Genomic DNA, 24218 nt, shown 5'->3' with positions numbered 1-24218 from the left:
TTTGATCTAATATTTTCATTTCTGAGAAATTGCCCTTAGGAAATAATTCTAAAAGTCAAAAGGATTAATACACCAAGATTTTCATAGAAACACTAGTTTAAACAAAAACCTGTTTACCTTCTGTCTTCGCTCCCTATTTTCCTTTATTTTTCTTCATAGTGTTATCACTCTACTACATTTCATTATACTGCTGAATGAAATACTTTAATATATTTGGTATATTTGTTTACTTACTATAAGTACTTCGTAGTACTGTAAGTACTTACTTCAAGTAAGCTCAACTAGGGCAAGTACATTATCCCACCTTGTTTAACACTATATCCCTCAGCACAAATAAGTATTTGTGGAAGTCAGAAAGGAAATGAAGCAGTTATAAAGGAAACTAATGAAAATAAATGCTAAAAAAAAAGCTAATGCTAAATAGTTTATTATGTATCCATTTGATAGAATTCAAGTATTGAAATGATATTTAAGAGTTTATAAGCTGGGTGTGATAGTACACACCTATAATCCCAGCTGTTTGAGAGGCAGGTAGGAAGATCCCAGTCTGACCCAGCACAGGCCAAGTTAACACCAAACCCTGTCTGAAAAACAAACTAAAACTAAAGGTCTGAGAGCAGAGCTCTTGCTTAACAAGCACAAAGCTCTGAGCTCAATCCCCACTACCATGATACTTAAACTAAATGAAATGCCTATGTGTTCATAGTAAAAATTTTAAAGCAAACAAAATTAGGTTTATTGAACCACAGCAATTTTTTAAAGCCTGTTCCCCAAAACCCAAACAAAAAATAGGAGGAAATACACAAAAACAGTTACAGTAATTTCTCCCCTTCCCTTTAGGGCAAAAATGTGATTGCCTTTTTATCACTCTTCTATGTATGTCCCAAATAAATTCGGTATTTTTAAACAGAAAAAGCTTAATAAAACTTAAAATATCTAGATGTGGTGATACTGAGGTTGGAAGATCACAAATTTATGGCCGGCTTGGGAAACTTAGCAAGACTTTGTCTCAAAAAGAAAAAAAAATTTAAAGGGTTTGGGATATAGCTTAGTGGTACAGAATTGTCTTACTATGCACAATGAGGTTCAAATCCCAGAAATAAACAAACGAACACAAGAAGAAGAGAGGTTAAAAAATCTTCACAGCAAAAAAAGTAATCCCAGTAAGTACAGGTTGTAAGGACCTTAAAATGCTAGCTTAAAAAATAAATATGCATGTAAATTATGGAAAAATGGTAAATCTACATTGTTGTTTGGTTTCTTTGGTGCTAGAGACCAAACTTAAGACCTTGTGCATGTTAAACCAACACTCTGCCACTGAATTACCCACCCAGCCCAAGCAGGCTATCCCATAGTTTTAAAGCAAAGCATCAGGGCATCATAGTGCTGTTACTGAGAAGGGTACAGGAAGACTGAAGGACAGTGAGCCTGTGACAGGGCATTCCATTACCCTGTGGTAATCCAGGTATATAAAATAAAATGAACAGGAGCTGTAGTATAAAAGGAAACAGAGGAAAAAGCAAGGTAATATGAGAGATGAAAATGTTCACTTCTGTCAGATTCTAAGGGTAGAAAGAAAAGCAAAATTGAAACTCCCTTCCAAAACTGAAGAGAAATCATTAGCTTTAGCAATGCCCAAGAATCACCTCTATATAGACAGTCTATATCAGGACAGTGACAATTTTGTGTCACTTAGAAGGTTACTATGAACAAGTTACTAGAATAAACTCCTATGAAACTCAGTGACAACTTCACACAAAAGAGAGATATCCTTTTAAGGAGACACTGATAAAGGGTTTACTTGACCTCTCAGAGCTTCAGGTATTGAAATAAGTAGTATTAATTAAAATATCATTCTTTCTTAGAAACATCAGTATCACCAAGTATCCTTATATAATATATGCAAGCAATGTCAACATTAAGAAATCCCTAGAAAACAAACCATTATTAAAGTAATTTTTCATTCAAAAATTAGCCTAAAAATATTTTTCAGTATCAGACTGGAAAGGTTGTGTATTTCTAATTATTAATCCTATCCATTTCCTAGATCATTAAATTGGTTGCTACCTGCACTACAATCCCACACAAGAGTAGCTTGTCTGACAGCACAAGCACCATAAAGAGGATTACCTGTCCATTGCAGAGAAGGCCTCAAACCCCACATCAAAAGACCCTCAGATCACCTGACCAGAAAGCAATATACACGGAGCAAAAGGGAGAAACCATGCAATCAATTTAAGGCCTCACATACCTGGCATCAAGGAACCTTGATCTTAAAATCATAACTGCTTCACAAGTGCTTTGTTTGAGCTGCATCTGAATGGAACTAAATTTTCGATGAATGATGCCCACCATTCTTTCAATCTCTTTTGGGGAAATGGGACGTGTTCTACTCTGTTCTCGGAGAAGATTCATCACATGTGTGGTGAATTCATTACATGCCTGTAATGGGAAAAAACAGAACAAACAAAAAATTCCTTAGCAAACTAGCATTCTATATTATCACGCCAACACTAACCCAACTGAGTTTTCACCTCACTTGCAATTGAATGTGGTGTTAGATACTGGGAAGGGAAGGATTAAAATTAAGACACTTATGAAATAGTGGTGGTAAAATGAGATAGGGCAGCACAAATTTTGAAACTATGAATGGTTAAGACATAAAAAAGATCATTCAACTGCCCTTTCCATCCCTTCCTGTTCAAGTATGCTTTTTGCTACTGGGAGATTCTCTTCTCTCCAATACAATGCTTTTAACAGTTTCTTTTTTTGTGTGTGGTTTTTCTCTTTAGTTAACAAATGTTGACTGTAGAAATACAAAACAAATTCTTTCAAGTGGCTAAGGGACACAAAAATAAGAAAGACTGGATGGTAATGGCTCATGCTTATAATCCTAGCTACTAAGAAGACTGAGATGTAAACAGAATATCTACTTAAAACCAGCCCCAAAGCTGGGGGCCGGTGGCTAACAGCTGTAATCCTAGCTACTCAGGAGGCTGAGATCTGAGGATCACGGTTCAAAGCCAGCCCGGGCAAGGAAAGTCCATGAGATTCTTATCTCCAATAAACCACTAGAAAACTGGAAGAGGCGGTAGAGCGCTCACCTTGAGCTGAAGAGCTGAGGGACAGCGCCTAAGCCCAGAGTTCAAACCCCACGACCGACAAAAAAAAAACCACAACAACAACAACAACAAAAACCCAGCACCAGCAGAAAAGCCCATGATATTCCCTCTACAAAATAACCAGAAAAAAGCATGGGTAGAGGTGGGACAAAGTGGCAGAAAGTAGCCAAGCAACCAAATGGTAAATGTGAGGCCCTGAGTTCAAACTCCAATACCAAAAAGGAAGGAGGGAAAGAGGAAGGGGAGGAGAGGGAGGAAAGAAGGAAGAAAGGGAAGAAGGAAAGGAGGAAGAGAGGAAGGGAAAGAGGGAGGAAAGAAAAGAATAGAAACAGAAAAAGAGAAAGGAGGGAAAGAAAAAGGGAGGGAGGGAGAGAGAGAGAAAAGAAAGAAGTGAATAGAAACAAACTTTGTTTTCAGTGAGATAAGGCAATCAGTAAGAAGTCTAACAGGAAGATAGTAAGTGCCTCACTAGTTTCAAAGGCAGTACTCTCATCTGGAGGCTTCATAATATAAGAGATTCAGGGTTTGTTTGGTGCAGAGGGACAGAACCCAGGGCCTCTTGCATGCTAATCTTGAGCCCAGCCACTGAGTTACACCTGAGACCAGGAGTTCAGATCTGAATAAGCCCAGGTTATAGGGTTTTGTATGGGAAGCTTCCAATGACCTGACATAACTGAGGTACAGTGCAGTTTGTGGAAAAAAAGCCACCACTTTAGGGGAGGGCACCTCAGCATTTTAAGGGAGGGCAGCAAGAAAATAAGAATTAGATTTTTGGACTCAAGCTTTCTAGCTAACAATCTTTAGACACTGTATCTTCCAATGATTCTTTTTGATCTACAATAATACTGAAATTCAGAAATGCCTTGGTAAATAAAAGTTTCAGTCTATACTCCTGAATAAAAATGCATCTGGTGTTTTACTGCATGGATGCCCAAGGTAAGACATTCTGAAGCTATAACAGATACCCTGTAAACTGTTCACATAGAGCACATGATGGCTTTTCTAACTGCTCATTAGACAACTAACTTTTCAAATGTGCTGGGTATACTTCAAGCTTTTACAGAGCTTTTCTATAAGTAGTTTCAAGGTAAGGTAAAGATAATTCTTGCTTACCACTTAAAGTTCTTAAAAACATGGTTTAAATCTTAGTTTGAAATTCTTTGTGAGTAGTTGCCTATGCTATGTTTACAAGATTCTTCAGAGTAAAACAAAAAAAGAGTAGGTATCCAAGAATAAATATACATAGTAGGTATCCAACAAACATCAGTGGATTGTTGGACTTTTGTACTTCAGGAGAGTAAAACTGGTTAATATTCATGACCCACTACTCCAGAAGTACAAGTCAATGGTTCTTAAAATTTAGCCCATTAATAAGTTTAGAAGGAGCCAGGCACCAGTAGTTCACACCTGTAATCCTAGCTACTCAGGAAGCTGAGATCTGAGGATTGCGGTTCAAAGCCAGCCCGGGCAAGAAATTCCATGAGACTCTTATTTCTAACAAACCACTCAGAAAACCAGAAGTGGTGCTGTGGCTCAAATAGTAGAGTGCTAGCCTTGAAGAGCTGAGGGACAGTGCCAGGTCCAGAGTTCAAGCCCCACAACCAACAAAGAAAAAAAAAATTCAGGAGGTCCTAAATGCCCTGAAATCTTACTGTGTACAAATATGTATTTCTAAGGAGGTGAATCTGCAGTTTGTATAGTATTCTTTTCAGATACCTAATCTACAAGCAAAATCAAAATAAGTTAATAATGAGGCTATGACATCGGAAAATATTAAGGAATTGTCATTTGAAAACCTAAGTTCTTCTTTTTTTGGTTGGTAATGATAATGGGGTTTGAACTCAAGCCTTGTACTCTACTGTGGATTCATACCTTCAGCCCTTTCTGCAATCCTCCTATTTTCACTTCTTGCAATTCTGATATGACAGATGCATATCACTGGGCCCAGCTATTGGTAAAGAATGGCTCTCACAATGATTTTGTCTAGGCTGACCTCAAATCACTATCCTTCAGGTCTCAGCCTCCCAAGTAGGTAGGCTAAGTTCTTCTATCTTGAAAAAAAAAAATGTAAGTGTACATTTTCCTTACTACCTAAGCAATGTAGACTATCTTATGTAAAGTTGAAAACAAGTGGTCATCTGGCCAAAAGATACATGGATAATTTTTCTTCACCTGTGACTAAAATGATGTTTTTATAAAACATTATATGACACAACCTTAGCCTTCAGACCCTGAGTTCAGGGCCTACAATGCACATGCATGTGTGCACACACGCACGTACACACACACAATGAAATGAAACTAATTTTAATAATATATGTTATTTAACCTCATGCATGAAAAACAGAATCAATGTTAAAAGTGTGGGTGTAAAATGCTTGACAAGAAATGTACTCACTACCTTACTTATGTAACTGTAAACCCTCTGTCCAGTATCTTTACAATAAAATAAGAATTTAGAAAAATGTTATTAAGGTATTTCACTTTTTTGTTGTTGTTGTTGGTTGTGGGGCTTGAACTTTGGGCTTGAGTATTGTCCCTGCACTCTTCAGCTCAAGATGAGCACTCTACCACTTGAGCCACAGCGCCACTTCTGGTTTTCTAGTGGCTTACTGGAGGTAAGAGTCTCAAAGAGTTTCTTGCTCGGGCTGGCTTTGAACCACAATCCTCAGATCTCAGCCTCCTGAGTAGGCGTGAGCCACCGGCACCCAGCAAGGTATTTCACTTTTATTTTTCTGGTGGTACTGAAGCTTGAACTCAAAGTTTTGTACTTGCTATGCGGGTATTCTATAGCTTGAATCTTGTCTCCAGTCCTTGCATTCTTTTTGTATGCTTTCAAATTCACTATGTATTTTAATTTAGAGTACACTTCAATTCAGAATAGAATGACTTCAAGGGTTCATTAGCTACATGTTGGATAATAGTACTATGTGGACAAATAGGTAAGAAAACACTTTGGTAAACACTATAGTAGGTAATCTTTGGGATTCCAATACATTCATATACATACATTCACTTAAACACACAGGCTACTTTCACTTTGAGACTATTAGAAATTCATTATGCCAAACAATAATGGCTCATGCCTATAATCCTAGGTACTAAGAAAGCAGAGATTGAGAGGACTGTGCTTTGAGATCATTATAGACAAAATGATATTGAAATTTCCATCTCAACAAACAAGCCAGGAGTTCATGCCTGTAATCACAGATACAGAGGAGGATTGTAGACTGATCTGGCCCAGCCATAAAAGTGTGAGGTCCTATCTGAAAAATAAAACTAAAGTGAAAAGGGCATGGCCCAGGTCATATAACACTTACCTAGCAAGTATGAAGCCAAGTTTAAACCCTAGTACTGCCAAAAATAATTTTTAAAAAAGAAATTATACCTTATTTCATTCTATGTCAACACTTTTTAATTCTTTTTTTTACTTTTTTTTTTGTGGGCACTGAATTTTGATCTCAAAGACCTTGTACTTGCTTGGTTTACTTACTTACAGTTGACACTGTTACTTGAGCAACACCTAAACCTGGCTTTTTATCATTTATGTAGAGATTAAGTCTCATGGACTTTCCTATTGGGGCTGTCTTTGAATCAAGATCCTCCCAATTCTCAGCCTCCTGAGTAGTCAGGATTACAGATGAGCCACCAGTATCCAACTTACATCTTAACCCTTTAAAATTCTGTGTGACAAAACAAGAAGCACATAAAAAGTATTTACACTACATAAGAAAGGGATATTGCCTGGAGAAAAACATTTGTATGGTTAAATTCTGAGCTGCAGTCACTTTTTTCATAGAATATCCTTTTACTTGAAAACAAAATTGATGATCTATGATTAGGAATTGAGTATTTGGCAGATGTTTTCTCAAAATGATCCAAATGAGCCTGTTATGTAGAAGAAAGCAGCTGACAGAACTTGTGCCAATAATAAAATTTTGAGTTTTCAAGTGGAAATTACAATTTTGGAAAACTTGCATCATACTGTGAGCTTGACAGTTTCCCTGTAGATTTCTGGTTCAGTGTTGATATTAACAACTATATTTTGATCCTGTATACTGAAATGTATAAACATTTGGAAGAAATGTAAAATTCAGTGAATGAATATGTTTGAAATGATAAATGTATCATGTTATAAAAGCACATGAAGGGCCAGGCACTGAAGGTGCACATGGATGATCCTAGAGGCTGAGATCTGAGGATTGTGGTTTAAAGCCCAGACAGAAAAGTCTATGAGACTGTATTTCCAATTAGCCAGAACAGAGAAAAGAAAAAGATAAAGATAGAGAACAAGGAGAAAAAGCATGTAAAGATTCAAGATCTATTCAAAGTGCAAACTAGACTACTGGATTTTTAAAAAAATACAAAATAGTAATTATAACTTTCAACTTGTGAAATTTTGGAATATTCTCAAAAGGAATATACACAATACTGGAAAAGACTATTATTACAATCCTCTCTTTTACAATGACATAGCTATGTGAGGCCAGGTGTTGCTCACACACTTGAACAGGATGACAACAAACTGACAGCTAAAGTAGATAAGAGAATCATGCTGACTTCTATCATGTTCAAGGTTAGAGAGCAGAAATGGAAAAGCAATACCACTAAATCTTAAGGATTTTTTGTAAAACTTTTTAAAGTTAACTCAGTTAATATATAAAAGCTAACTATTGTTTTACGTCAATAATAAATACTTTATAATTATAATAAATACTGATAGATGACCTATGAAGGAGCAGTCTTTAATAATTTTTAAGATTCAAACTCCTTGCTGGGCACCCTTGCTGGGCTTGTGCCTGTAATCCTTGCTACTCAAGGGTGCTGAGATCTGAGGATCACAGTTCAAAGCCAGCCCGGGCAGGAAAGTCCATGAGACTCTTATCTCCAATAAACCACTAAAAAACCGGAAGTGGCGTTGTGGCTCAAGTGGTAGCGCGCTTGCCTTGAGCTGAAGAGCTGGGGGACAGCGCCCAGGCCCAGAGTTCAAGCCCCATGACCGACCAAAAAAAAAAAAAAAAAAGATTCAAACACCTATGATCGAAAAGCATGAGAATTGTTTTGAGTATTAAAGCTTTCCTAATTTGCATACATTACTATGCCAATCTATAAATCCAATCATACATTATGGTAACATGTATATAAGGCAAGGACTGACTATGCCTTTGTAAATAATTCAGGTATCTATGTGAATCATACCTGATATGTTAACTAGTAGTTTCTGTCAGGCTGAATTTTACCTTAGAATGGATGTGTATCTATGATTCCTAAGAAGTAGTCAAAGACTCATATAAGAAAAAAGGCTTAAGGCTGGGAATGTGGCTTAGTGCACAAAGTCCTGAGTTCAATTCCTCAGTACCACATAAAAAACCCAGAAGTGGTGGGCTTGGAAGGTGGCTCAGTGGTAGAGCGCTTGCCTTGCATGCATAAGGCCCTGTGTTCGATTCCTCAGCACCACATAAGCAAAAAGAAAAAAGCCGGAAGTGGTGCTGTGGCTCAAGTGGCAGAGCACTAGCCTTGAGCTGAAGAGCTGAGGGACAGTGCCCAGGCCCAGAGTTCAGACCCAAAATAAAAACAAACAAACCAAAAAAACCCAGAAGTGGTGCTGTGGCTCAAGTGGTACAGTGCTATCCTTGTACAAAAGAAGCTCAAGGACAGTGCCTAGGCCCTGAGTTCAAGCCCCAGGGCTGGCAAAAAAAAAAAAAAAAAAAGGCTTAAAGGCAAAAAAAAGTTGGCTGGGCACTGGTAGCTCATACTTGTAATCCTAGTTCCTCAGAAGGGTGAGATCTTAGGATCACAGTTCAAAGCCAGCCCAGATAGGACAGTATGTGAGATCCTGATCTCCAATTAACCACCAAAAAGCTGAAAGTGGTGGTATGACTCAAGTGGCAGAGTACCAGCCTTTAGTGAAAAAGCTCAGAAACAGCATCCAGGCCCTGCGTTCAGGACACAGGACCAGTATAATAAATAGATAAATAAATAAATAACAAATAAAATTTTAAAAAGCAAAAATGTTTCTGCATCTAAAAACTCATAATTTCCTAAAACATTTGCTGAATGTCTCACAACTTATTAAGTGAAGCCATCTATGAATGCAAATTCTGATTAGCAATTTGGCAATAGCCCAACATTCACAGAATTCACATGGCTTTTCTTTAAACCAGTAGTTCATACATGATTAATTAGAACATCTCATTTATGTAGTGCGTACTTTAGCTCATTACTCTAAGTAAAATTCGTTAAGTATTTATATTAAGATAATTAAAATCCGGTACAGCCTTAAGAAAGAAACATACACTTTAGGCAAAGTGATTTTTCCCCCTTTATACCATTGAAAGTAAATTACAGACTCTTTTATAGCATCGTCTGTCCCAGTTTCAGAGCAGGGCATAGCACTGCCTCTCCTTCTACTCTATGCAAGGTACACATTTTTGAAAACATAAACACAGTAAAAAAGTGATCCAATGATTGCATTGTTGTATGAAAGGGGTGTGCAAAAAGATATTAACACCAAACTCATTTAGAATGTTTACTTTACACCTATAAAACAGCATTATTAAATAGTGCTGTCATAATATCCTAGAAGATATATTATTAATATAGATATTTGAAGACTTTTTCATTTTCTTTTTGTTTTTCCAATTATAAGTGTCAGTTAAGAACTTTTTGGTTAATGTTTACGACATCAATTCAGATACACCTTGGTAAACTGGAATATTTGGGAAATAAAAATTTTACTTTTGGGCTAGGAAGGTAGCTGAATGGTAGAATGGTTGCCTCACATGTATGAGGCCCTGGGTTTGATTCCTCATCACCACATAAAGAGAAAAGGCCGGAAGTGGTGCTGTGGGTCAAGTGGTAGAGCGCTAGCCTTGACTTGAAGAGCTGAGGGAAAGTGCCCAGGCCCAGAGTGTAGGCCCCACCACTAACCAAAAAAAAAAGTTTTACTTTCTTAAGTTTTCTGTTAAGATCATTGGCAGAAACTTCTTTCAGTACAACTGTTATGAACTAGAATGGATTTGGTGTCTGAGTCTTTTAAAGCATACATTTCAATAAAAACAATTTAGCCTTCATCTAACAAAAAATATTTTCAGCTTAGTCTTTATCCTTGCTATTTACTCTTTTCCTTTAAAGCAATCAAAAAACAAGTAATAATGAGGACTTAAATACTCTGACTCTAGGTAATGTACAATCATGTTTCTAGCTAGTAAATCTTGTCTCCTCCATGTCCATACACATTTGTTTAACACAAAAAACTAATGTTTTCTTTATTCTTGATGATCGCTATTCTTAACAGTTGTAGATTCAAAACTCAACCTTTTTCTTGTCTTTAAGTTCATACAACTGAATGTGAAATTGTATAGTCAGATAGTGGGCAAACACAGATAGCAGAGGAAACATTAAGAGTTCAGCAACCAATTATAAAAACTTAATTGTCCACTATACCTATCCAGAAAAGCTGATTTCAGACAGCAGATCCTAATAACTACATTGACAGCAAGAATAAATCTCTTTTAAAAGCAGATGCCAGCTGGGCGCCAGTGGCTCATGCCTGTAACACTAGTTACTTAGGAGGATCATGGTTTGAAGCTAGCCCCGGCAAGAAAGTCTGTGAAACCCTCATCTCCAGTTACAGCCAAAAACATGGAAGTGGAGCTGTGGCTCAAGTGGTAGAGTACTAGTACTACCCTTGAGCACAAAAGCTTATGACAGAATCCAAGCCCTGAGTTCAAGCCCCAGTACCAGTACACACACACACACACACACACACACACACACACACACACACACACACACACACACACACACACACACACACACACGGTACACACACCCGGTACACACACACCAACCCAGCCAAGTACATGATGCATATATCCCAACTACTAAGGACGCTGGGCAGGAGGATCACTCAGGAGTTTGAGGCCACCTAAGAAACATGTTTGTTGATACTCCAAACAAAAAATGAGATGCCCTTCAACTCTGCACTTGTAACCATTTTATAGATGTTTATGACACAGCAAGTAATACTAGTTCATTACAATAGATTTTATATTTATTGAATGCTCATGAAATTTAAAAAATTGTCATTTGGGGACAAAAGTCAACATTTAGAACTGGAGTGAGAGCAATATGCTTAAGGAACAGCCAAAAGATGAAATACTTATTGCATCTCAAATTTCTCTTGTGATTACATGGTTTAAAGACCTATCTCATAAAGATTATGCATGGATTACTTTATATAATGTATGTAAATTCTTTGTACAAAATTGGGAATATAATTAATACTCAACGAATGGAAGTTGTTATTGACCAGACCATGAAAATAAACATTTATAAAAATCCGTATTTGTGTGTCACGTCTATAAGCAAGTCCCTAATTACCTAAGATAGTTCTGTCCTATCAATATCTGCACAACAACACTGCTTACAAAAAAGTTGAAAATAAGAGTATTTGTATTTTCACAATGAAAAAAGAAGAGTATTCAAATATAAAACAATTCATTTTATACTGAAATCTGTGACCATACATAAAATTAGTAAAACCAGTCAACTACTAACAATGGGAAAAAAAGAACTATTCAAAAACTCCTTCCAGCCAAAAAGAACCTTTGGCATGATAACCAACAAATAAAGTTCAACTTGATGTGATTGTGCATACCTATAATCTCAGTTACTGGGGAGATAGGATGATCACAGGTTCAAAGCTAGAGTGTACAATTTATTACAAACTTGTCTCAAAGGAAAAAGTTTATTTGCCAGAAAAGCACAAGACCCCGGTCAATCTTCAGTACTGAGGGGGGAAAAGTAAAATTTTTTTTTTGGAGCAATGAATTAAAAAGCCTTGCTTGGGAACGTGACATAAAATTTTACATCAAGGGGTGTGTCTATCCTGCTCAACTATTAAAAAGAATAGTAAAATTGAAGCCAAGTGTGATGACTCACTCCTGTAATCATGGTTACTAAGGAGATTAAGATTTGAAAGGTCTTTGTTCAAGGCCTACCTAGGCAAAAGTTAGCAAGACACCCCACTTCCAGCCTCTGACCCCGCCAGCTCAACAAACGAAAGTCGGGTGTGGTGCCTATGACCCCAACATAAACAGGAAGATCGTAGTCCAAACTAGCCTGGTATAAATGTGAGACCCTATATGAAAAATAACTAAAACAAAGGGCTGAAAGCATTTCAGTCCTTTAAGTGGTAGAGTGCCTGTAGCAAGTACAGGCCCTAAATTCAAACACCAGTACCACTATTCAAAAATAAAGAATAGCTGAGTGCTGGTAGCTCACATCTGTAATCCTACCTACTTAGGAGGCTTAAGATCTGAGGATCAGAGTTCAAAGCCAGTCTGGGCAGGAAAGACTCTGTGAGACTCTTATCTCCAATAAACTACTCAGAAAAAGCTGGAAATAGAGCTGTGATTCAAGTGGTAAAGTTCTAGCAAAGGAAGCTTAGGGACAGTGCCCAGGCCCTAAGTTCAAGCCTCGGGACCATTACAAAAAAAAGAATAACAAAATGGAATGAAGTACAACCTCTAATACAATAACATCAGTACTTTTTTTTTTTTTTGCCAGTCATGGGGCCTGAGCTCTGGGCCTGGGTGCTGTCCCTCAGCTCTTCAGTTCAAGGCTAGCACTCTACCACTTGAGCCACAGCGCCACTTCTGGCTTTTTCTGCTTATGTGGTGCTGAGGAATCGAACCCAGGGTCTCATGCATGCAAGGCAAGCGCTCTACCACTGAGCCACCTTCCCAGCCCCACATCAGTACTTTTTAATCTGGTAAAATAAAATACCTTTGTAAGTAAGGGCAATTTTGCCTTTGCATATAATGTAATGCATATAATGTAATGCATATAATGTATATATTTTCTAAAAGAACAAGGACATGTCTTTACAATAGTTTAATACTGCAGTGATTTTTTTCCATTCTCCTACTATTTCCAGTAGTCTCCAAGTTTTAAATGCTTTGCAGTCTTTTGTTCCTGTTAAATGGTACCTGATTGGTCTTGGGCACACTCACTGTGTATGTCTGCGATGAATTCAAAAGACTTATGTGAACTCAGAGAGCATGTTCCTAGATGCTTGGAAAGAGTTGAGACCTTTATAATACTTTTGCCTTTAGGAAAAATGTATTTCAATATAATTATAGTAGATAGCTTTCAATGTGTCATCTCTATTATAGCAGCTGTAAATTATAACATGAATTTGCCTGTATACAAGAATTTCTTCTGGTACAAAGTGGGAGAGGTGCATGGAGCATGGTATGTCTTTTCCTTTTTAACTGAGAACAAATGTTGAGATCAAATCTTATTTGCATAAAACAGTGCATTTCCTTTTGGTGGAAAGGAAGAACAAAGGCAGACCAGCTAAACTAGAGGCCTTCAATTCCTTAAATCAAAACAAAACAAAACAAAAACAAAAACAAGGCTTCTTAGGGTTACTGGAATTCACATATTCTAAATGTTGGGCATTGAACATACTTAAAAGGTATAGTAAGGTCATTTTCCAAACATGTATCTAATCAACAAGAAAACAGAGAAGAGGTCAGGTTTATCTCAAATCTAGAGAGAAACAAGTATTTAACATAAAGTATCACAAGAGAGTTCCACTGCAAGTCTTGGAAAACTGACATAGCCCTGCTAAGTGTTAGAATGAACAACACAAAAATATAGTAGTTTTATTTCCTTTATGGGGTGATAGTAATATTCAGTAACTTTATTTGAATATATATATTTATATATATACATATACACATCTATTTGCATATAAATATACACATATATTTATATATATTCAATACCTAATATCTCAAAAGCATTTATAATTGAAATCAAGAATCATTAGACCTGAGCCTATGCAATAGAAATACATACCTAAAAACATTTACACACACACACACACACACACACACACACACACACACACACACACACACACACACACACACACACACACACACACACACACACACACACACCCGAGCCTTGAACCTTGGATTTCACTTTGTTCAAACTGTAGCTCTAATCTGCTTAGCTTTGTAAATGTGGTTGTGTTTATATAATAATTTACTGCAGTGGTGGTGTTTGTTAATTTTATGGCAATCTAAATCTAAACCGGCTTCAGATATATTTTCATTATAGCTTCATTACAAAACACAGTATAGTGAATAACTTCCAGATTCCAATGTAGTTTATTTCTTTTAGTAAGACTCAACATAATTTTCTAACAAAGCCTGTTTTTAACATATATGTTCTTCCTATTCACTGATAAGCTTTCTGTAATTCAGAGTATCTGTGATTCTTTTAAGGAAGAAAATAATTTTTAGAAAATCACTGAAACAGTTGTTTTTCCATCTGCTCTACTCCCATTTCAAATATAATCCCACATGGACAAATCTGAGGAAACCACAATATACCTGCATTATTTTCCTGTTCTGCTTGGATAGCAACATAATTCGATAAGCAAGGATGGCATATTGTCAGAAATGGATTTCTAAGTCTGGCACTAACTAACGTGTGACACTGGACAAATCATTTGACCTCCACAAGCCTCATTTTCTCATCTATAAAATACAAATCACAATGCTATCTATTTTAGAATCCCACCACTGCATTCACTTAACTCTGTTTAACCTTTCTAGTAAAGTTTATGCATACTCTGAAAGGTCTATATGTTCTTGTGCCCTCCAGAATTGAAAGGAAAAGTCCTTTGGGGGGAAAAACCACTGATCATAATAACTTAGAATTATGGACAGAAGAGTTATAAAAGCTATATCTAAAGACTCGTCTAAAACAACAGAACCTTCAGGAAAATATGTACAATTTAAGATTCTGGTGAATCTGCCAAGCAACCACTATACTCCATATTTTTGTCCATAATGTTGCACAGATTTCATATAATATATATTACATATATATGATATATGAATTCCTTCTGAAAATGTTAAAAACAAGAAAAGAAATATTCATTTAAATTATTAGGCTGAGTATATTTAGAAATAAGAAATATAATTTAAAATTTTCTATTTTTCTGGCCAGGTGCCAGTGGCTCACACCTGTAATCCTAGCTACACAGGAAGCTGAGATCTGAGGATCATGGTTCAAAGCCAGCCATGGCAGGAAAGTCTGTGAGACTCTTATCGCCAATTAACCACCAGAAAACCAGAAGTGACGCTGTGGCTCAAGTGATAGAGCACTAGCCTTGAGGTGAAGAACTCAGGGATAGTGCTCAGGTCCAGAGTTCAAGCTGCATGACTGACAAAAAAAAAAAAAATCCTATTTCTCAAATTTAAAACAAAGAAAGAAAAAATTGAGTGCTATGTGTCCAGTTTTAAGCCCCAAAACAAGAAACAAAAATGACCAATAGCAGGCCTGTAATCCCAACTACTTTGTAAGCAGAGACTGGGGGGACTGCAGCACAAAGCCAGAACAGGCAAAAAGTGAGTGATACCCTCCAGTGAAAAAGCCAGGCATTCTGTCATATGCCTGACATCCCAACTCTGGGTAGGAAGGGCATAAGTAGAGGGACTGAGGTCTAGACTGACAAAGAACCTCACAAGACCCTACATAAAATAACTTAAAGCAAAAATAGCTGGTGATATGCCTCAACAAAAGAAAACAACAAACAAAAATCCTTGTGATTTGATTGTTATTAAAATTCTCATGCCAATTTTTAAGGGACTTTCTAAAACAACAAGGCTCAATTTCATGCCTTTGACTGATGCCAATTTCACCTAGCTTCCAAAAAGGGATAAGATCTGTTGGACTGAAGTTCAAAGCCAGCTCAGCAGAAAAGACAGTGGGACTTTTAATCTCTGATTAACAAGAAAAGGCTGGAAAGGAAGTGGGGCTCAAGAAGTGGCCTGCCAGCAAGAAAAGCCATGAGAGCTTAAGGCTCCAAGTTCAAGTTCCACTCAGTACCAGCACCCAACAAACAAACATTAAAAGCAGAAATGAAGGAATAGAATACTATGGTAAGGTAGTTAGTTCTTCAAGTCCAAAATGGAGATCATTTAGCCTCCAACATACATCCTTCCATGCAGGGTAACTTGCAGCATTTACAGATCTATTTAACATAAACTATGCAATTAGAATTATACTACAAATTAGAACCATTTTCTACTGTTTATGCTCAGGGCAACTTTTTCAACCATGACTTATTTTCTTTATTCTCAATTATTCATATGTCAAATCAGAAAGTTGGATTTTTTTCATACACACAAGCATAATTTTTCCAAAATTCTTATCTGTACATTTATTACTATAAATGAGACACAGAATCCCAGAAAGTCCTACTTAGAAAAAATATTTTAAATCAATTTACATTGTGCTTGATATAGTACTACATAAATCTTTCTACCTTCCCTGAAAACATGTTTAGCCCTGGGATAAAACCCAACATTTCTTTAATACCATCATATTCAGAATATTAGAAAAGGCATTGGGGCAGAGAGGATATGGTGACACACATCTATAACCTACACTACAGAGAAGGCTGATTTTGAAGGATTGCAATTAGAAGTTAATTGGGGGGAAAGTTAGCAAGACCATAACTTAAAAATCCAGGTGTGGAAGTGCATGCCTATAATCACAGCTCTTTGGGAGGTGGAGGTAGAAAAATCATAGTCTCATTAAGGCAAAATCATAGTCTCATTAAGGCAAAGGCATACCTTATCTAAAAACATACTAAAGCAAAGAGGTATGGAGGTGTGACTCATTTGAAAGAGCATCTGGTAACAGGCCCAGAATTCAAATCCCAATACTGTCCCACTAACTGCCCCCTCCCCATTAAATAAAGACAAAAAGGGAAGAAAAGCTGTACAACTGAAACTGTTCAGGAACTTAAAAAGAAAAATCAGTATTAAAACTGAACAGCAGTTGCCGGGAGTAATGGAAAGGGGAAGAGGAAAAAAGAAAGATGGGGGGGAGGGATGGGCCCAGTACTACTAAAAAAAAATTAACTCACCTCAATAGGACCCTCACTTTACACTGAAGTCAAAATAGTAAAGGCAGACTTTTTTTTTTAAGGCAGATGATAGATGAATAGTGCCTAGGATCTTTAGGACAGTGCAAATACTGTATACAAAACCCAAAGTGAATCCTAATAATATAAACCACAGACTGGGTATGCAGTATCAATATTTACTGACTTCAACAAATGTATTATAGTTCAGGTAGAGAATGTTGATAATGGGAATAATGTGGCGGTAGGAAGTATATGTGATATCTTTTTACTTTCCTCTTAATATTGCTGTCAACTCCACTTGCTCTTAAAAAAATTAAGTTTAGGGGCCGGGTGGGGGAGGGAGGAGGGAAGGGATGGGAAGGGGAAACAAAGGAGGAGGCTACAATGTTTGATAAGAAATGTACTCATTATCTTGCCCATGTATTTGTAACCCCTCTGTACAGTATTTTCACAATAAAAATTTTTAAAAAAATGAAGTTTAAAACAAGAACAATAGCAACAAAAATACTCAGCCAGATGCCAGTGCCTCACAACCATACTCTTATCTACTTGAGAGGCTAAGACTGAGAAGATGGAAGTTCTAGGTCAGGCCCACAAGAAAGCTCATGAGACCCTATCTAAATAGAAAGGCTGGGTAATGTCATCCTAGCTGTGATGTGAAGCTTACATAGGAAGATCATGGTTCAGGCTGGCCTAGGCAAAGACTTGACCCCATCAGAACATAAAGGATTAGAGGTATGGGTCAAGCATTAGAGTGCCTGCCTTGCAAAAGTGAAACCCTGAGTTCAAACCTCAGTAACAACACACACGAAACAAAACAAAAAACTTGAAACGCTCAACAGGACATCCCCTTCTCTCACACAAAATGCTAAAATATATGGACATTAAGAAACAATACATAGTAAAGTTAAAGTTGAAATGAAACAATGTCCAAAGCCTTCTTTTCTGTTCCTTTTCTTCTATTCTTTCAGTGGTATTGGATTTGAACTCTACCACCAAGTCACATCTCCAGCCTAAGATTTATTTTTAAATATTTCACCTAAACAAAGTGAAGGTAGCAAAGTGCAGGTGGCTCAGCCTGTAATCCTAGCTACTTAAGAGGCTGAGATCTGAGGATCACAATTTGAAGTTACCCAGGGCAGGGCAGGAAAGCCCATGCGAGTGTTATCTCCAATTAATTAACAAAGAAGCTGGAAATAGAACTGTGGCTCAAGTGGTAGAGCACTAGCCTTGAACAAAAAAGCTCAGGAACAGTGCCCAGGCCCTAGGACTAGCATCAAAAAAAAAAAAAAGAATGTAGAGAGGTAGACAAAATAAGAATGGCAAGATGAGGATAGATACATAGAAATCTCTTTTAAGTTGAACTCTATGAAATTACCAATATAGTTATTTTTGTTAGTTGTTTTTGTTTGTTTTTGTTTTTGTTTTTTTGGAGACAGGGTCTCACTATCCTGCCTAGGCTAGTCTTCAAGTGATTTTCCTTGTCTCAGCCTTCCCAGGAGCTGGGACTATTAGCCACACATACAATGCCTGGTTTGTAACTTTTTCTGTTCCCAAACTTGGCAATTTCACAGGATCAACCTAATAACTTCTGTTTATTTTTGTATGTTTTTAAATTGTCATTGTGTATTATATTTCTTATAAGAATTCTGTCAAATTAGAATTCCTCAATCTGAATGGTATTTTAGTTTCAAATTACCAACTAAAACATGTTTAGAATAAACTACCAACATTTTACCTTTTGTACTGAATATGGGACTATTTCCCCCTACATTTTATTGCCTTTGAAAATTTGGAATCATTTTGTAATTGAAAAGATGTTATAGTTATGTTGAGATTGTAACCATCTTTTGGTGGTATGTTAAACAACAATATAGCTTAAACTCAAGAATATCATAGATTCAATAGAGTATAGCTAGTGAGATTGCCAAGAATGGGAGTTTTAATCCTTTTTGTAATCAGGAATTTGCACGCAATGCCAAGTATTCCCAATCCTAGTGTACACATGATTAAGCTGGGAGGTCTTATCCTCAAAGAGCCAGGCCACAACCTGCTTACTTTATCAAGTTAGCTCCTTTCCCTATAGTCTGGCACAATCCATAAGAATTACTTTTAGAGTTTATGACATAGAACCTAAAAGTTCATGATGCAGCGTTTACTTCTGAAGACTGTTTAAGCTTATGGATATAGCCAGTGCATAGTGTAATTTTACAGAGCTCAGAGAACCACCAAGTGGTGAAGTCAGAGGGGAGGAATGGCTGCAGGTGTGGTACAGCATGTGGATATGAGGAATGAATAAAACTAAACCAAGTAGATGGGATAAGGCAGGGTTAGTTTCATCCCCCAAATCTCAAAGATCTTCATTTCATGATTCCAACCACTCACATGGATTTTTGCCCTTATTTCTTTTGCTCTTTGTGTTAGCACCTACCCCTCACGGCCCTCGGAATTGGTTAGCACGGTCTAGTAGAAGAGCAATAGAGGGTTTGTGCAGGACTGAGAGTGGCGGCTGCTGACCTGTTCATATTTCTCCAGTTCTGTGTGATAGATTTGTCTGATCTGGGTCAATTTGGCTCTGTAATCTGAGTGTTCAATAGAGTTATCTGAAGAACCTCCAGAGGCTGCCGCGGCTGCAGCTGCTGCCGCCGATCCCCCACCTTTCTCAGGACCTGAAACCCCTTCTGCCAAAAGCATATTGTCCAGTCTCATTAGCTGGGGATCGGGAGGGTCCTCCTCCTGGGCTCCTCTGATGCTGAGACCTTCAAGGAAAGAGAGACAGAGAGAGAAGAAGCGAGAAACAGAGGACAAACAGTGTGAGTATTTTGTTTATTTGAGAAAATGATCAAACAACATCAGTGCACTACAATTTATGCTGAGACTTCTCTGCTCACATTTGATCAATAAGTGTAAGTATAAAAATTACTTTCGAAATAATATTTATATACATCCTGGAATTTCTAATACTCTCCTCAAATTTATCCTAGATTGAAATCTTACAAAGATTTTACAATATTTTAATCATCTAATATTTTAGAATATTTTAATCATCTAAGCTTCTCAGATTTAGGAAGGGAGAAAACCTGGGAGCTTTCGAAGAAAGAAAATATTCCCAAGGATATAAAAGAAACTCATCAAAGGGTGATTATTCTGTCTCTGTACAGTCAGAAAAAGAAGTAAAATTCCCATCAAGTAACTAATTCATAGCTATATCCCCAAATTGGAAAATAAATAGGATTAGTTGGCTTTTTTATCATGCAAGTTCAAAAGAGAAAGGCATACAATACGAGGCAACTATCTATACTATTATTAAATGAATGTTGTTAAGCAACTGTCATTAAACTATTAAACCAGCACACCAAACACAGTATTAAAAATGTGCCACTGACATGGCAATAGAGTGCTAGGCATAGTAGTCTCAATCTAATTTTGCTTTTAAATCAAGAACTTCCTAAGTGATGCCCAGTCAGCAACCTCTTTTGAGTACTATAGATCACAGCTGACAATTCATAGGTTTAATCAGGTCACACAGGCTTTATGCCAAGATGTTTTCAACAACACAGAAGACCAAGTTTTAAAATAATTATCATAATATAAAAAGCACTAGAGTCATGACAGCTCAAAATCAGCATTTTCATTAATGTGTAATATGATCTAAACTATCCCAGCCCAATTAACCTCTGTAAACCTGTGTAAAAAGATGTTCCCTACATTAGTTACAAGGCTACTTGGGGAAGAGGAGGGAAGCAAGTTGGCATCTTGTATGTCTGCATTTGGATGCTGCCTTTTGCGGCTGTGCCTGTTGTTTATCCACAGTGGTCCACATTCTGTGTTTAGTGTAACTTACATGACAGTAACATCTACAAGCTGCCAAGTACTCAACTGATCAACAGCCCTGTGGTTTTATATGCTAACCTAAAACTAACATCAAGTCTTTTAAAAACAGACATCATCATAGATGTCCTGAATTATACCCATAGCATACAAAGCTTTTAGTTGTCTTAATTCAAATGCACAACTTTAATTTCCTCCCTCAGAACACTTTAAAACTGTCACTTTCATTTAAAAATATACTTCAGAATAATTTCAACTGGGTAAACCTCACCATACTTTAAAATTATATCTATTGCCTGTTCAGAGGCAAATAAATAAGGCTTGAAAACTGTAATATATTAAAAACAATAATTTAGGGAAACAAAAATTTTGATAACTATGTTCTCTTATAAAATAAAATCTCCAGCAACACATTTATTGCTGATAACTAATGATAGACAAACATGTATTTGTTATTTCTCCTAGATCTAGAAAAAAAAAATTGTCTATTGTTCTATAACTGGTTAAATTGGTATTTTTAACTAACCAACTATTTTTCTGCTTTCTAATTCACTAGACTTTTGTTAAGTGTTAAAATTTCTCAGCTAGGACATACCTAGTTTAACTACCAAGTTTCCTGTGCACTTGGCATGCAGTGAGGGCTTAAGAAGTAATCTTATGCCGGGCGCCGGTGGCTCACGCCTGTAATCCTAGCTACTCAGGAGGCTGAGATCTGAGAATCACGGTTCAAAGCCAGCCCGGGCAGAAAAGACCGTGAGACTCCTATCTCCAATAAACCACTAGAAAACCGGAAGTGGCGCTGTAGCTCAAGTGGTAGAGCGCTCGCCTTGAGCTGAAGAGCTGAGGGACAGCGGCCAGGCCCAGAGTTCAAGCCCCATGACCGACAAAAAAAAAAAAAAAAAAAAAAAGAAGTAATCTTATTTTGCACGTGATACTGTTTCACTTATATTATTTGCATAGGAGCTCCTTAAGTTTCTCTTTTAAATTCAACATTTGCTCACATTTTTGTGTATTCTTTGTTTCTCTTTTCTATTTAAGGTGCTTTTCCTGGAAATGTGTTTTTTTTTAAATCTACTTCAAAGTTTCATCAGGTTTCTCATTCTCCCTTTGTGCTTAAACATTCATCTTTCCCAGTGGACATGTGATTTTTTTTTTTAAATAGTAGATCAACAGCTGTAGTGGAAATTATTACACTTCTCTGCACAAGTGTGGCAAACAAGAGAAGATGCAGTGACTAATATACAGGGAAGTACACCTTAAGAGAGAGAAGGAAAAGTGTCAGAAAGAAATACAAAAACACATATAAACTAAGTGGCCATCACTGAAATTTTCACAGGAACCTAATATGTATAAAAGCCATCCCGGATATACCACAAGGAATCTTAATAGTAATAGGCACAAGAAAATTTTTAGGTATGTATTTTCAGATACTAAAATGTTTTTCTCTTATGATTAATTTCTTATTAATAAAATTTAAGCTAACTAGCTTGTATTTGCCCTAAGAACAAGAAAAATGTTTAAATACAAAAATCATGTACATTTAATCTCATTAGAAAAATCATTTCTTAATAGAAACTTCATACTCCTTTGTATGAAAATACTATAGCATTTTGCATTTATGCTGCATTAAGAAGGCTATTTCTCAAAATCTAAGTCACTTTCATAATTATAGTTTTAAAAAATTAACCTGAATTGTTCCCTGTTAAGCAAAGTAATGATTATGGGCCTCTACTAGTAATACCTTGTTTCCAAAATTATTTTCAAATTGAATATTTGTTCAAAATAAATATTTTCTGAATTTATACTTAAGTAACAATTTCATTCCTCATCCGACTTACCTATCCATTCACTATTACTTAGCATACGAACCTTCCAAAATCACATATGGCACACCTACTCTTCTGAGCACCTAAAAACATTTTAATGAACCTAAATTTGCAAGAGCCAGAGTGAATCAAACTGTGGGGTAATCAGAAGATCTTGACAGCTTCGCACTGAAACTTGATAAAACAAATTAATTTTAAAACCGATTTTTTTATATGAAAAATGTGTATAGTGACTGGAGAATATAAAGAGGTTTGCAAAGTTTTACATCTAGACTCTTTGGTCATCACAGCATTCTAACATTAAAAAAATACAACAACCATATTTGCAATTTTCTTATAGCTACAATATTCATTTCAGTATCCTCAAGACTTAGGCAAATCATACAAACACAGTAAAACATTGTTTAACAATGAACTTGGCTTTGTTATAAGCCCACAGTTTTTGCATATCTTTCAGCAAATCCTAATTAGCTGTCTTTCAACATGCTGTGCACCTGCCCCACAGATAATGGGAGAGAGCATCTGCATAGATGACTGCATTCGGAGGGCAATAAATAAATAACGGGTCAAAATTATTACAAAGCTTTCTCAGAATAAACGCATACCCTTCACAATAGTAAGCTGCAGATGTGAAAAGTACCTAAAGCCCACTCAATGGTATGATTACAGAGCTGTTTGAGTTTAATAATCTGACTGTAATTCAGGCATTTTCAACAGCTCATTAAGGGTTCATTAATATATAGGCAAGCTTTTGAATTATAAATAAGCAGATTAGAAATCTGTACTGGATTGTACAGGACTAGCCTCTCCATAGAAAGACCCTGTAACACAATGAAGGCTTGAACTGAGAGGAGGAGGTGCATAGACAGGGCACTCAGCTTTGCGGGCTCTCACTTCAAGGACCAAGCCCACTAAACGGTGACTAACCTATGGTCATCTAGGACCAAAGAGTGGCTTTAGATCACAGCTATATCAAATATGTACCTACATGGTTGAGACTAAGGCATAACTGAGATTTAGCCCTACTATATTTCAAAATCAGAGAAGACACAGTTATCAATAATAATGAGAAATGGACATTTTCATATCGTTTTTACTTTGTAAAGGGTACATTATTTGGTGTTGCTGAAGATACAAAAAAAAAAAAAATAGGGGCTGGGAAGGTAGCTCAGTGGTAGAGTCCTTGCCTCGCATACCTGAGGCCCTGGGTTTGATTCCTCAGCACTACATTAGCAGAAAAAGCCGGAAGTAGCACTGTGGCTCAAGTGGTAGAATGCTAGCCTTGAGTTGAAGAGCTCAGGGACAGCGCCCAGGCCACACAGTTCAAGCCCCACAATCAACCAAAAAAAAAAAAAAGAAAGTATAGAAACTTGAATTGTTTGATTTTTTTCTCCAAGGGACATATGATAAAAATAAGATCCCAAACTACTCAAAAGTTTAGGTTTATGAAATCTCTGTGGTTTTGTTCTCTGATGG

The 24218-nt window shown here is 36.8% G+C and overlaps 1 protein-coding gene across 5 annotated transcripts in view; it reads right to left on the bottom strand.

The window, feature by feature from the left end:
• Pbx3 (PBX homeobox 3) overlaps nucleotides 1–24218 on the bottom strand; it is a 224141-nt gene that overhangs the window by 35309 nt on the left and 164614 nt on the right. For all 5 annotated transcript variants that reach the window (XM_042681177.1, XM_042681175.1, XM_042681178.1 and 2 more), the window contains 2 exons: nucleotides 19603–19844; nucleotides 2252–2442 (listed from right to left, as the gene is read on the bottom strand). In XM_042681177.1, coding sequence (XP_042537111.1) covers nucleotides 2252–2442; nucleotides 19603–19844 — 433 coding nt within the window. The remainder of the gene's footprint in view (nucleotides 1–2251; nucleotides 2443–19602; nucleotides 19845–24218) is intronic.

Source organism: Dipodomys spectabilis, unplaced genomic scaffold, assembly GCF_019054845.1.
Source record: "Dipodomys spectabilis isolate Male_0828 unplaced genomic scaffold, ASM1905484v1 ptg000067l, whole genome shotgun sequence".
In the NCBI taxonomy this organism is placed as follows: domain Eukaryota; kingdom Metazoa; phylum Chordata; class Mammalia; order Rodentia; family Heteromyidae; genus Dipodomys; species Dipodomys spectabilis.
Note: the sequence above shows the minus strand (reverse complement) of the source record. Positions and strands in the feature narration are given on the sequence as shown.